A 16,078-nucleotide genomic window follows, 5' to 3' on the forward strand; every position below is an offset into this window, starting at 1 on the left:
ATAATGGGAAAAAAAGATTGAGATAAATGCAAAATTATTAAAAATAGAAAACTAAAAAATCACATTTACTCAAGTATTCACAGCCTTTGTTTAATACTTTACTGATCCACCTTTGTCAGCAGTTACAGCCTCCAGTCTTCTTGAATATGATGCTAGAAGCTGAGCACACCTCTCTTTAGATAGTTTGTCTCATTCTTCTTTGCAGTACTTCTCAAGCTCCATCAGGTTGGATGGGAGACGTCTGTGCATCAATTTTCAGATATCTCCAGAGATGTTCAATAAGGTTAAAGTCTGGACTCTGGTCCATCCAGGACCTTTACAGAATGGTCCTGAGGCCCCTCCTTTGAGATCTTAGGCATGTGCTTTGGGTTGTTGTCCTACTGAAACATGAACCGTCGCCCCAGTCTGAGGTCAGGAGCGCTCTGGAGTAGGGGTTGAACGACTACATAATTTTTAAACTCGACATTAACATAATAAAACTTGAGTAGAACTCGAGTAGTTGATGACATCATAGGATCTAAAGATACAAAAATAAATAAATAAAACCGCAAAAAAGTGTCATTTATTATTTACCAAAAAAAAAAAAGGACCAATTTGGGAGCATATATTATGTTCCTACCATTTATCGTACTGCAAATAAGTCACAGGAAAAACAAAACTATTAGTTATTGTTATTAAACTGCAAAAGTGAAAGAAATAACGTACTACACGTCAAAAACAAAACTAAAACCAGTGGGGCATATGACCACCCTGCCCCACCGCCAACTGTGTTGCGCATTAGGTTTAGTTTTAGAGATTAATATGTTTATAGGTTTTTTATAGGTTTAGAGATTAATATTTTTTTGCTTTTAGTTTGTGAAACAAGGTCAGAGGAAGCTGGTTCTGGTTCGGTCGATTGGACCCGGTGTTACACCATATTCTGTGACCTGCAACAGTGCATGCAACACCGCCCCCTACGGTCACAATATACAGTGGTCACAGAATATGGTATAACACCAGTTTGCAACGAGCTCCAAACAGTCAGGAAGTTTATTCATTTTCTGTTTCTGTACGGTAGTTGAATCAGAAGATTCATCTTTACTGAAATATTTCCAGACTATTGATGTATTTCTACCCGTTTGCCAAGACTGGGCCTGCTCCACTCAGTCCATCTGGAGGAATCCATTTGTTAGCTTCTACTAGGAGCCTGGTGCAGATCACGTGACACAATGACGTCACTGCGAATACTCGACGTGAAATTAAAAAACTCGATAGATGTCCTAGGAATCGACCTGTCGAATAGTCCGTTAAAGCCCTACTCTGGAGCAGGTTTTCATCCAGGATGCCTCTGTACATTGCTGCATTCATCTTTCCCTCTATCCTGACTCGTATACCAGTACCTGCTGCTGAAAAACATCCCTATAGCATGATGTTGCCACCACCATGTTTCACTATAGGGATGGTGTGTTGGTCTGGGTAATAAGCGGTGCCTGGTTTCCTCCAAACATGACGCCTGGTATCCCCAATCCCCCACGCAGCTCCTTCACTCCTGGACAGGGACTGAAGATTAGCAGCTCAGCTCAGAGGCCAAACTACGTGCAATTCAAACATAGCACTCCGCTTATCTTCCAACCCCCCCCCCCCCCCCCCCGCAAATTATGGGGTACTTATTAAGAGCCCGACCAATATATCGTTTGGGCCGATATAGATGTTTGGGGATCTATTGGATTGGTGATAATGGTCCCTTAATTTGTTGATATAAACACTTCTAATTTTCACCCCTAAAACACAGGAAACCGGCTGTAATTGTACAATGTATCCAGCAGAGGGCGCATGAAGACTACTTTCAAGTTGTGGCCGTTGACTTAAGTTTCACTTTCACATTAAACACAGATGAAGCAGCGAGGAATACAGAGCATGGTAAGTTTATTTTAACTGATCTGTAATGTAAAAAAACCCCATCAGCATTAATAAATTCTCTTTAATCCTCTAACCCGCTTGTCATTAGCTACGTGCCTCTCAAGTTAGTAAGCTAATGTTAGTGTTCAGTTGCAACACCTTCATGACATTAACCCTGCTGTCAGTAGTTATAGCAACCAGTCCTGTCAGACTGAGCTTCCAGTTTGTGAGGACATCCAGTGTTAGTCATGTTGTCTTTGTCATCCTCAATGAAATGCATTGTTTGTCTGAAATCTTTACTTCTCTGCAAAGAAAAAAAAAAACCACACTGCTGTGGTCAATACTAGGGATACACGATATTGGATTTTTGGCCAGGCAGCACGGTGGCGCAACTGGTAGAGCTGCTGCCTCTCAGCGAGCAGGTCCCTGGTTCAAACCCCGGTCCAGGGGCCTTTCTGGGTGGAGTTTGCATGTTCTCTCCGTGCATGCGTGGGTTTTCTCCGGGTACTCCGGTTTCCTCCCACAGTCCAAAAACATGCATGTTAGGCTGATTGGTATCTCTAAATTGTCCCTAGGTGTGAGTGAGAGAGTGAATGGTTGTTTGTGTCGTTTGTCTCTATGTGGCCCTGTGATGGACTTGCGACCTGTCCAGGGTGTACCCTGCCCCTCGCACAGTGATTGCTGGACATGGGCACCAGCGACCCCCGTGACCCAAAAATGGAATAAGCGGGTAAAGAAAATGGATGGATGGATGGATGGATTTTTGGCCGATATCTGTCTGATATGCTGATATGTTCAAACTTATTTGACCTATAACCGATACAGATTTTTTTAATGTACTTTCCTTTGTCAGAACATAGCCCTCCTATTTAGGCTTATTTGCTACAAAAATTATGTAACAGCTGTAAGAGCTGATGGCATGTATTTAGTAACAGCCATATGCATAGCACTTTAACTTATATTAAATGAAAAGTGTTAAATGTTATTTATTCGCATTAGTCACCCGCAATGCTGTCTCACTTGTGGAGGCTTGTTCCGGGTTCCTAGGTATCCTCTACACTCTTGTGCAAGAAGGACAGCCTTTTTAAGTTAAAATTTTGTCTATCCATTGTGCCGCAAGACCAATAATGCTAACGGAGCTAACACTTGACGTCCAAATGTCTGTGGTAAAACTCACCCAAGAGCTATTAGCTTCTCAATGATGTCGGAAATGATGGCTTGTAACTCGGGTAAGGCTATGTCGGAAAAATATCTCTGATTGGGGACGATGTTGCGAGGCTCTACATAGTCCAAAAATCTTCGGAATCCAATATCCTCAACGAAAAAAAGCTTCCACACTGCTGACATTTAGACTTCTTCCTCTCTGCCATGATCAGATCAGGTAGGTGCGTACGTCATCACGTTGTGCTGGCGCTGCAGGCATCCTATGGGGGCAGAGATGGTGTAGAGGCAGGGCAGCCGGCTCGGGACCTGAAAGTCTCAAGTTTGATCCCCGGTCATTGCATACCTTGTGGTGTCTCTGGGCAGCACACCTCATCCCCAAAATGTCCTCCAGGCGCTTTCAATAGCTGCCCACTGCACCACCTGGGGGTGGATGGGTTAAATGCAGAGACTAATTTTGCCATTGTATAGAAACATACAGTGATGACAATGTACAACATCATTATTATTATTATCCTCGTCACACCCCCACACACCCCCAATCGGTATTGGCGATAGCCAAAATTTTCATATTGGTCAGGCTCTAGTATTTATTGGGTATTTCCAGTTTCCTCCTTTAGCTTTGCAAAGAGGGACAAAAATACTCAGAATGTGATGTTTCTATTAGATGGGCCTATCATGTGGAAAGCAGACCCCTGTGATTGTCACGATAAAACACACTGATGCAGTTCTTCTATTCAGAAGCATTTGGTACCATTTACAGTATGAGAAAGCTATGCGACTGTTCTGGTTAGCAGCTCCAGGAAAATAAAAGTACAGTGATTCAATGCAAACACTGCTACATTAAGCAAAATCAACCAAGCTTTTACAGAAAACAGTGAAAAGAAGACACAGATGTGACAGATACTTCTAACATTCCAACATTTTTACATAAAAATACTCCACTGTGCTGCTTTAAATATTCCAATTCAAAACATAAAAGAGGAGCCGTCTTTAGCCCAGCAGTCACTAGGCTGATTGCAGACATTTCTGGAAGCGGTGACAGATAAATGCCAGCAGGTCGTTGCCAGTCTCGGCCAACTGCTGGCAAGTGATCATTAGCTGCACTCATGCAAACTCAGAAACCCTTCATTACCATAACCTTTTCCTGCCCAAAGTCTATTCAGTTCTCATTTCATTTCTGCTTTAAAAGCTTTTACTGCACTTACAAAAAAATTATTCCTCTAAATCCGCATTTATACAAGGTTTGTGTGCTCATACAAGAACTCTGTCAGAACCAGATCTGCTTAAACTATAAACCCACTTCTGTTTGATGGCATTTGATGCTTTCAGATGATTCAGTTAAATTATACAAGTGATGCGCTGATGTCCTTCACTGCTGAGGGGTTTGAAAAATGAATGTTGGTACAAACCGGATTCCAAAATAGTTGGGACACTAAACAAATTGTGAATAAAAACTGAATGCAATGATGTGGAGGTGCCAACATCTAATATTTTACTCAGAATAGAACACAAATCACAGATCAAAAGTTTAAAAAGAGAATTTATCATTTTAAGGGAAAAATCTGTTGTTTCCAAATTTCATGGCGTCAACAAATCCCAAAAAAAGTTGGGATAAGTGCATTTTTACCACTGTGTGGCATCCCTCCTTCTTCTTACAACACTCAACAGACGTCTGGGGACAGAGGAGACCAGTTTCTCAAGTTTAGAAATAGGAATGCTCTCCCATTCATGTCTAATGCAGGCCTCTAACTGTTCAATCGTCTTGGGCCTTCTTTGTCGCACCTTCCTCTTTATGATGTGTCAAATGTTCTCTATAGGTGAAAGATCTGGACTGCAGGCTGGCCATTTCAGAACCCAGATCCTTCTCCTACATAGCCATGATGTTGTGATTGCTGCAGAATGTGGTCTGGCATTATTGTGTTGAAAAATGCAGGGTCTTCCCTGAAAGAGATGACGTCTAGATGGGAGCATATGTTGTTCTAGAACCTGAACATAGTTCTCTGCATTAATGGTGCCTTTCCAGACATGCAAGCTGCCCATGCCACAAGCGCTCATGCAACCCCATACCATCAGTGATGCAGACTTCTGAACGGAGCATTGATAACAACTTGGGCTATCCTTGTCCTCTCTGGTCCGGATGACACGGCGTCCCAGTGTTCCATAAAGAACTTCAAATCGTGACTCATCTGACCACAGAACAGTCTTCCATTTTGCCACACTCCATTTTAAATGACCCCTGGCCCAGTGCAAACGTCTGAGCTTGTGGAGCTTGCTTAGAAATGGCTTCCTCTTTACACTGTAGAGTTTCAGCTGGCAACGGCGTATGGTACGGTGGATTGTGTTCACTGACAATGCTTTCTGGAAGTATTCCTGAGCCCATTCTGTTATTTCCTTGACAGTGGCATTCCTGTTTGAGGTGCAGTGACGTTTAAGGGCCCGAAGATCACGAGCATCCAGTAGAGTTTTACGGCCTTGACCCTTACGCACAGCGATTGTTCCAGATTCTCTGAATATTTTGATGATGTTATGCACGGTTGATGATGATAACTTAAAAGTCTGCTATTTTACGCTGGGTAACACCATTCTGGTATTGCTGCACTATCTTTCTGCGCAACAATGGTGGAACTGGTGATCCTCTTACCATCTTGGCTTCTGAGAGACACCGACACTCTGAGAAGCTCTTTTTATACCCAATCATGTTGTCAATTGACCTAATTAGTGTTAATTGGTCTTCCAGCTGTTCGTTATATGCTCAAGTTCCTTTTTCCAGCCACTTATTGCTACTTGTCCCAACTTTTTTGGGATTTGTTGACACTGTGAAATTTTGAATCAACATATTTTTCCTTTAAAATGTTACATTTACTCAGATTAAACTTTTGATATGTCATCTATGTTATATTACGAATAAAATATTGACATTTGCCATCTCCACATCATTGCATTCAGTTTTTATTCACAATTTGTTTAGTGTCCCAACTTTTTTGGAATCCGGTTTGTAGTTTTATAGATGAGTGTTTTTCCGAACTGTAATTGAACAGAGAATGTTAAGTAAACCTAAACGTTTTTGGTGAAAGATATTCAAGTTGGTAGGAGTTAGACTGTGGAGAACAGAGGGAGTTTTTTTTCCTTATCTGAGGCAGAGCAGAGGGACAGACCCTGGAGTGTGGAGGGAAAACTTTTACCTACCACCAGGTGCAATGGAGGAGCCAGGGGGTGACCAATGGTGGCCTTGGCCACCTCTGATTAATCTTCAGCCACCCCAGTCATTTGATGAACTATACTTATAAGCAATAAACAAATTAAAAACATTGTTTCCTCAAATGATATGGGTGGCCGGTTTACATATTTAAATGGTGGTAGCCATCTTGGATTTTGACATGAAGATCAAATTGTTGATAGTGACCTTTCTTACACCTAGATGAAGCCACTCACCAAAATGGAAGTTGGCAAGTTATACAGCTCTTTTTTTTTTTTTCTTCTTTCGGCTGCTCCGTTCTTCAGGGGTCACCACAGCGAACCAACTCACACAAACACTTGGCAAATGTTTTTTGTCGGATGTCCTTCCTGACTCAACCACAGACCACTGAGCTACCACAGTCATCTGTGTGGAGCAGAGAGCTGCTAACTAGGGCACCCAGGGAAGCAGAGAGTTGGGGTTAAGAGCCTTGCTCAAGGGCCCACATTGGGGCAAATGAGGGTGGAGTCAGGTGTATGTGTTCCACCTTTCCCCCCCACATTTTGATGTTGTTGGTCCAGGGAGTTGGACCAACAACATTCTGATCACAGGATTCTCTAACCTCTGTGCCACCACTCCCCCCCAAGTTATACAGCTCACAAGGTTAACATATATACATATATGGCAGCAGCCATCTTGAATTTTCACGTGGCAACCCTATTTTTCAACAGGAACCTTTCTTACATCTAGATGCAGCCGCACACTAAAATGGACGTCAGTACCTCACTTAGTTTTCAAGTTATCATGCTCACAACATTAACAGACAGACGACGGGATGGATGGACATGCATTTCCAAATTCCACTCTTCGCACTTTGACAGGAAAATCTTTTCATTTCTACTCAGGATTTTGAGAACGCAGTAACAAAAACAAATTAAAAACCTATTAAGAACATGTTTAAAGGCTAGCAGTAGGAATGCTTATCACCCACCACTAAAACTAAAACCATCTTATGTTGAGAAACAAAACAGTTGTAGCTGTTTTTGTCAAACTGCCAACTGAGACAGAGTTATAGCTATTTTTGTTGCTAATGTCTATTAGTTCTGCAGCCATTTTAAATTGGAATTAATTCAAATTTAACCAATTTTAGGTTAATATTCAACATTAATCGTTTCATTAAAATTCAGCCAGTCGCACATAAGGTAGCTTGTTAACAGAAAGACCTGAACACAGTCACAGACAAGAACCTGATCTTAGACCCATGCCTTTCAGTGTGTTCCTGAGTGGAAGGACCAGAGAATCTAACTCACCATTTTTGGCCACCTCAGCTATGATGTTGGCTACTTTGGGGGTGCAGGAAGATTGTGGGTTCAGCAGGGCGGGCAGCAGTGGAAGGATGCCCATCTCCTGGATCTTCATACTGGTCTCAGTGTCTGGAAAAAAATAAAAGAGGACAAAACTAATTACATTATTACAATGGAATCTAAATATTCTACATACATATAATGTCCCTGAACAACACTCCAGGTAAAATAAAATTACTACCAACTTTATATATAAACAAAGAAGTGGATAAAGATAATGGATGATGGATGGATATACACACACACATCTTGAAATACAATTTTTGATGACATTTCTTGGACAGACGGAGGATATTTACATTTCTAGTTCATCACTCCCCAGGGAGGTGCTTTGGGTGTCAGACTGAGAGTCTATACCCCAGAGAAAACCCTGGACATGGTAGACCTGGGAACGCCTTGGAATCCTCTTAAAGTGGAAGAGGTGGCTGTGGAAAGAGATGTCTGGGCCTCCCTGCTCAAGCTGCTGCCCCCATGACCCGACTTCAGAATAAGCGAGAGAGCGAGTGAGAGAGACAGAGAGGGAGGGAGGGAGGATGGATGGATGGAGACCAATTCCACAATTCGGTCTGTTTCTGTACTGTCGCAGAGCTAAAAGGGCGAATTGAAAATACACCACCCCCCCACCCCAGACGTCCAAAATACCAACTTTTTTTTTATTTATTGTCCAGAGTTTCGTGAAAACCCTTTAGATTCTGTAGCTGAAAATGAGGCCTTGTTTCAAATTTACTCCTATCTCTTGGCAATTGGACATGGAGGTTTATTATAATAAAATTATTATTATTTTATTTTATTTTTCTTACTTGACCCATGGACAACTCCAATTTTTTTAATTTAATTTACTTTTTTTTTTTTTATTATTTTGTACTGGCCCAAATATACTAGCGAGCTGCAGGAGCACAGTGTGCCTGCTACTGACATCCTGCTTTGGGGAAACCACCGGCAGTCAGCCGTGGAGCGTCTGATGCTGCATGCACGTGAAACAGATTTTTCAGACTAAATGTTTACTTCTGTTGTTCTTTACATCCAAACAAACAATTTTGTCTGAGATGAGAGGCGAGACTCTGCAGCAACATCTGACAGGGAGAAGGTTCTGCTTCTGGGCTGAGTTGAAGCGATCCACCCGCCAGTGATTTTTACAGAAGTTCTCAAATATAAAAGCAGAACACCATCTAGTGAGCTAAAATAAAACTCTAAAGTATAGAGATGGAAGTAAAAGAGAAAAACATTGCTGAGAGGAATGTTTTATTTTATAATTTGATAAATATGGGATTAAAGTCATATTTTCAGTGTATTCTGGTGTGGGTGATTTTTCCCCTCAGGAACACGAGTGTAGTAAAGTTATTGTGAGGCTATGAGAGTGTTTGAAAAAAATCTGACAAAATTCAAAATGTAGAATGATTTTTAGGCTTAGTCAGAAAAAATCATGACTACTGACTGCACCAAAATAATTTAACTAAATTATTGACAAAAATTAATGCGGGGCTGATTTTTTTCACCTCTTTTGTAATCAGAACTAGATGCTAGCAGACCAGATAATAAATTGCCAAATTTCAAGAGACTATATTTTGAAGCATCTGAGATGAAGAATTTGAAAATAACTCAATTTGGAAAATGTCTTATTTTAGCTCATTTTGCTTGGGTCACATGTCAATTTTAAATGTAAAAGTGCCTCTAAGGGTTGTTCATTATATATTTAAGGTAAGCTAATGAAAAATGCATAATGTCCAAAAATAAGATAAAATGTGTTGTATACTGGTCATCAGTTGTCCTAATTTCTAAAGATCCAGACTGGCAGTAGAAAACTGATACCAGTCAGCCTCTAATTTTTATTAACCTGAGGGGATAAAACTGAGGACTCAAGTCTAAAGTGATTTTTATGGGTGCCAAGAATCGCACGGGAGAATGTATAACATTTTCAACCCTACACCATGTCTACATGTTCTCTGATCAGGTTAGTGTTGTTGCTGTTTCTTAAAGGCAAGTGACATTTTTAATGCAAAAGGTTGTTTAAAGTTACAGGACACGACAGGCTGGTGTATGAATGACAGGGAGGAGGTTGAACAGTGAGGCGACAAGGAGCAGAGGTCACAAAGGTCAAGACTTCCAAGTACTTAGGGTCCACTGTCCAGGAAAATGGAGAGTGTGGTAAAGGATGGCGAAACGTTTCAGGAGTGATTTGAGACAAAAAGACAGGAGACAGAACTGGAAGTGGCAGAAATGAAGATGTTGAGGTTCTCCTTAGGAGAGACAAGGATGGAGAAGATTAGGAATGAGATCATCAGAGGTACAGCACAGGTTGAACTACTGGGAGATAAAGTTAGAGAGACCAGACTGAGATGGTTTGGACAAGTCCAAAGGAGGGACAGTGGTTTGGACATGTCCAGAGGAGGGACAGTGGGTATATTGGTAGAAGGATGTTAGAATGCAGCTGCCAGAAAAAAGACAAAGAGGAGATATATGGATGCAGTTAGAGAGGACATGGAGGTAGTTGGAGTGAGGACAGAGTGAGATGGAGGAGGAGGACTCATTATGGAGACTCATGGAGGGAACAGATGAAAAAGACGTAGTGATAGTTGTGTGACAAGACACAATACAAACAATCGGAGTCAGAGTTTCTTTATTTGTCATTTACACCACATGTGGTACATGTGGTGGAGTGAAATTATGTTCACAGGGTCCCAGTTAAATCCAACAATAAAATGTAAAAGAAAAACAGTAACAACATCTAAGATATGAACTAAGAAAAACATCAACTAAAAATATGCTAAGCACTGATAGCATAAAACATTACGTCGAACAGTAGCACGAACATGAGCATGGGTCTGTGTGAACAGATGAGCACGCATGAACACATCAACATGAAACCGATCAGCAGAAACATGAAACAGATCAGCAGCAACATGAAACAGATCAGCAGCAACATGAAACAGATCAGCAGCAACATGATGTGATTTTTCACAGTGATTATTCTAGTTAGAGATTCATGAGCCTAACAGCCTCAGGGTAGAAGCTGTTCCTCAGTCTAGTGGTTCTACACTTAATGCTCCTCAACCTCCTTCCTGAGGGGAGTGGGGCAAAAAGTGTGTGTGCTGGGTGAGTGGGGTCCTTCATGATGCAGGTGGCCCTCTTCCTGCATCTAGAGGTATAAATGTCTGTGATGGTGGAGAGACTGACTCCAACAGACTTCTGTGCAGCCTTCACCACTCTCTGCAGAGCTTTTCTTTCTGCAGCTGTGCAGCCTCCATGCCACATGTTGATTCTGGAGCACAGGATGCTCTCCACTGTACACCTGTAGAAGGAGGTGAGGACTGAGCTTCCCAGACCAGCTCGTCTCAGCCGTCTGAGGAAGTAGAGTCTCTGATGAGCTTTCTTGATCAGGCTGGTGGTGGTGTTGCTCCAGCTGAGGTTGTCATTCATGTGTACACCCAAGTACTTAAAGCTGGAGACCACTTCCACCGCAGATCCTCTTATGTTCAGGGGGGTGTAGATGTTTTTGTTCCTTCTGAAGTCCACGATCATCTCCTTTGTCTTCTTCACATTGATGTGAAGGTTATTCTCTTTGCACCAGCTCTCCAGGTGTTCCACCTCTTGCCTGTAGCTGGACTCATCATCGTTTGTGATGCATCCCACCACCGCTGTATCATCTGCAAACTTTACAATATGACAGCCTGGATGAGTAGCTGCACAATCATACGTGAGCAGAGTAAACAGGAGGGGGCTCAACACACATCCCTGAGGAGAGCCAGTGCTGAGGGTTATGGTGGAGGAGGAGAAGTTGTGGATCCTCGCTAACTGTGGTCTGTTTGTTAAGAAGTCTAGTACCCAGTTGCAAATGGAGGGGCTTAGTCCTAGTGTGAATAGTTTGTTCATCAGGGTTTGGAGGATCATGGTGTTGAAGGCGGATGTGAAGTCCATAAAGAGCATACGGACATAGGAGTCATTCTGCTCCAGGTGGGAGAGAGCAGTGTGGACCACAGAAGAGATGGCGTCCTCTGTTGATCGGTTCTCACGGTATGCATACTGATGAGGGTCCTCGTTGATGTTCATGGTTGTTTTGATGCGAGTCATGAACAGTTTTTCGAAGCATTTAGCGACTATCGGGGTGAGCGCCACTGGCCGATAGTCATTCAGACCAGTCACTGTAGAGCTTTTTGGGACTGGGATGATGGTGGCAGTCTTCAGGCAGGTGGGAAATGTCTCTAGAGTAAGTGAGGTGTTAAAGATGTCTGCCAGCACCTCGCAGAGCTAATCGGCACATTCTTTCAACACTTTTCCGGGGTTGTTGTCTGGACCGGTTGCTTTGTGAGGATTACTTACATCTGCTGAGGTCACGCTGAGATGCTCTTTATCCGGTGGTCAGGCAAGTCTGGTGCTGGGTGGTCTGTTCGGGTCTTTAAAGCGTGCAAAGAACTTGTTGAGGGCATCAGGCAGAGATGGGTCTTTGGGGCATTGTTTGCTCCTTCCTTTATAATTTGTTATGCACTTAATGCCCCTCCACATGCTCAGAGGGTCTTGTGAGGTGAATTGACTCTCAATCCTCTGTGCATATGTGGCCTTGGCCTTCTTAATACCAGCAAACAGCTCTTTCCTTGTCCTACTCAACTCCTCTGTTTCCAGACCTGAAGGCAGTGTTCCTGGATTCCAGCAGGGTGCGCAACTCCGCATCCAGTCAAGGTTTTCTGTTTGGGTAGCTTTTAACATATCTGATGGTAGAGACGGTGTCAGTACACATACTAATGTAACCCAGAACTGAGGATGCGTATTGGTCCAGATCAAGCGATCTTCCATTTTCAGCAGCTTCTCTGAAAACCTGCCAGTCTGTTCGTTCAAAACAATCTCTCAGTATGGGGCCACTGTCCTGGATCCAACATTTAACTTTCTTTTGTACCAGTCTGGAGCGTCTCAGTGGGGGGAGGTAAGCAGGTATCATTAAGATTGAGATGTGGTCTGACAGTCCTAGGTGGGGGCGGGGTTCGGCTTTGTATGCATCTTTTACATTCGTGTAAACATGGTCTAGCGTGTTGTTTCCACGTGTTGGTATGCCCACATGCTGGTAAAGCTTGGGAGACAGTCCTTTACATTCACGTGATTAAAGTCTCCGGCTACCACGTAAAGAGCCTCAGGGTGTTTGTTCACAGACCAGAGATGACACCAGTCAGAACATAATTCAGTTAACAGAAATAATACAATAATTCTGGACCAAGGATTCTGGTACTGAGTCCTGGTGGGACGTTTGTGAGGAAAGCAAATTTCAGTACACCTCCCAAACAGTCTATACGTTTTTACTCACTGTTGTTGGCGAGTGCCTTGAGCAAGCAGTCCAGACAGGTCTCAGTGCTGGCGCTGTCCGATGATGTCAGCTTCAGCTTCTCCAGAGCTTCACTCAGGTTGTCTGAGAACAAACATTTTATCACATTAAACTTTACAATGATAAAATGACCTGTTTCTTAAGCAGTCTGATTAATTTTTACATTTCTATTACAGTAGTCCCACTTTACTTTACAGTTCGTTTTCCGCGGACTTGCTCAATTGCGGTTTTTCAAAGTAAAATTGGACATGACACATAATTGGCTGATTGATGGATGAGCCGCACGATCGGCATAGATTTTTTTATTTAAAATAAATTATTTTAAATGATTTAGGACCTGCTGCATCTGTGTACAGCCCGCACCACAGGAGAAGCTTCCTCCTGCAGCATGCCAGGATCTCCGCTCTGCAGTGGAGAAGTGGGAATGGCCGAGAGAACTGGCAGAGAGCAGCCAAAGGCAGAGAGCAGCCATAGGCAGAGCAGCCGGAAGCAGAGAGGTGTAATCATGACATTCTGTAATCTTTTACAGCGTTTTGAGTTTAGAAACATTGTTTAGAATATTGCTTTTCTCTTTCTCTCGGGGCGGCTGTGGCTGAGTGGTTAGAGCAGTCGTCCTCCAATGCAAGAGTTGGGGGTTCGAATCCACCAGCAGTCACATGCTGAAGTGTCCCTGGGCAAGACACTGAACCCCCCATAGCCTCTGATGTGTGTCCCATCAGTGTATGAATGTGATCTAAAAGTACTGATTAGTCTCATTAGAATGATTTGTTTAATTAACTTTGTAGAGATCTAGTAGAGTGCTGTATGAATGGGTAAATGAGGACACAGATTGTAGTGGAAAGCACTTTGAGTATCTTGAAATAAGATAGAAAGGCGCTATACAAGTACAGTCCATTTACCATTTACCATTTATCACGGGGCTTCAGGGTACAGATCCCCCGCGATAAACGAGGGAATACTGTACACAAAAATAATTTTTTAAAGTAAGACAAGTTATAATTTCTGTAAGAACATATTTGCAGCATTTCCCCTACCATTATCCAAGGAGGGTGGCCTGCCCTGCCAACAGAACTGCCCAACCCACCATAAAGGTCATATGTAAGCAATTAATAAATGTCTACATTATCACACGGGACCAACTAGCAGGAAACACGGCTCATGACAGTGGAAGGACAGGATCGTCCCTCGGCACCAACAGTTGGCTGTCCGCAGCGACGAGGAGCTCGGTAGACTGCTGGGAGGAGTTCTGCCCGGCATTCGGGCGGTCCTACAGCCCGGAGGAACCGAGAGGCCAGCCGAGTCTGGGTGGATGGATCAGACGGCGTCTGCAGCCAGTTTCTTAGGATCCACTGTGGGATGGACCTTTACAAGAGATCCTTCCTGCCTACAGCCATCAGCATCTATAACATCTCTTAATGAAATGAGGATAACGAGTTACAGCAACAAATAATTTCCCTTTGGGATTAATAAAGTATTTTTGAAGTTGAAGTTGAATTGTGTGCGGTGGGGGAGACACCAAAGCCCATACATCATCAGCCCCTCCTCCTGCACAGTTTCCTGACCTCCCAGGACTTTTGTGTTTAAGATGTAACATTGTATTAAATGTTAATGTGTTCAGACTAACATCATCAGCATACAAACACGTCCGACTTGACCAATCTCCTGCTAGCAGAGTGGGCACCGCCACGGGAGCACACTAATTTTTTGTTATTTTGAAAGGATTACCGGTGCTATAATTTCTAAAACAAATACAACAAAGTTATTTAAAAACAAAAACAGCCTTTCTGTGTCAACTTCTAGGAGTTTTATCACAGCAATTACATTTTCACACGTGAACATTCACATTTTGAGGGTTGTGTGCTGAAAATTGTAATTTGTCGCTAAAAGTACTTGAACATTATATACATCATGACTGTAACAAATAAACTAGACAAACACGATAGACTAAAAGTAAAAGCTGTTTTAATATATTTACTCATTTTTGAATTACATTCATTTAAAGATGCTGTAACCCACTGAAGTGGGACAAAGTGTTTTGTTTCAGCTCTGAGAAGCCCTGAAGAATGCACGGCAGTGAGAAAAGCTGAGTATTTTGTAAATAAATAATAATACAGGAGTCCCTCGTTTACTGCGGGTGATCCGTACCCTGAAGACCCGCGATAAATGAAAAACCGCAAAGTAAAAATTGTAGTACAAGTATCTAAAAAAGTTAAATCTGGTCCTCTGGACATTCAAACAAAACAAAACAAAGCAAATCAATAAAAAAATGTAGAAACGTTTCGTCTCTCATCCGAGAGACTTCCTCAGTCTGAGGAGCTGTATTCAGCTCAGTCTCTTAAATAGCACCTTCTCAGAGTGGATCAACCAGTTTTGCTGCTGACAACCAAAACCAGCTGATCACATGCTCAAGAAGGACCATCAGCCTAACAATGGATCATTAGCACACTGATGGCTGTTTACTGTTCACAGAGGGCTGAGTGATACTAGCAATCACAGCATTGTAAGAGGGGGACAGTTGAACCCGGAGGCCTCCACCCCTGTTTAATGATGGACGATTTCTTTTCACAAAGATGGCCTCCTTTATTCCTCTCTCAAACCATCGTTCCTCTCTGTCCAGGATGTGAACATCTTCATCCCTGAAAGAGTGACCGCTGGCCTGGAGATGAGTGTAGACCGCAGAGTCCTGGCCTGATGATGTTGCTCTTCTGTGCTGGGCCATCCTTTTGGCCAGTGGCTGTTTAGTTTCCCTGATGTAAGACTGATCACAGCCCTCCTGACACTGAACAGCATACACAACATTACTCTGTTTGTGCTGGGGGACTGGATCTTTGGGATGAACCAGTCTTTGCCATAATGTATTTTGGGGTTTAAAAGCCACTGGGACGTTATGTTTAGAAAATAAACGTCTCAGTTTCTCTGATACTCCCTCAACATATGGAATGACCACTGGTCTGGGTTCCTCCTTTTCACCTGTTGGCTGACTGGAGTCCTGTTTGGGTTTCTTCTCTGCTTTCAGGAAGGCCCAGTTAGGATATCCACATTGCTCTAGAGCCTGTCTTGTGTGGGATTTCTCCTTCTGCCTGGCTCCTGAGCTAGTGGGGATGCTGTCTGCTCTGTGGTACAGAGTCCTGATGACTCCTAACTTGTGCTCCAAAGGGTGATGGGAGTCAAACTGCAAATACTGGTCTG

At 42.8% G+C, this 16,078-nt stretch overlaps 1 protein-coding gene across 2 annotated transcripts in view; it reads right to left on the reverse strand.

Annotated features, from left to right (window-relative positions):
* The window catches only part of rap1gds1 (RAP1, GTP-GDP dissociation stimulator 1), a gene marked incomplete at its 5' end in the record, with an annotated part of 99,537 nt that extends 86,564 nt beyond the window's left edge, over window positions 1-12,973 (reverse strand). For both annotated transcript variants that reach the window (XM_037674848.1, XM_037674840.1), the window contains 2 exon segments: window positions 7,528-7,650; window positions 12,872-12,973. In XM_037674848.1, the coding sequence (XP_037530776.1) occupies window positions 7,528-7,650; window positions 12,872-12,973 (225 nt within the window).
* Window positions 12,974-16,078: the final 3,105 nt, after the last annotated feature.

This window comes from Nematolebias whitei, chromosome 1 (assembly GCF_014905685.2).
Source record: "Nematolebias whitei isolate Nwh7 chromosome 1, NemWhi1, whole genome shotgun sequence".
Taxonomy (NCBI): Eukaryota; Metazoa; Chordata; class Actinopteri; order Cyprinodontiformes; family Rivulidae; genus Nematolebias; species Nematolebias whitei.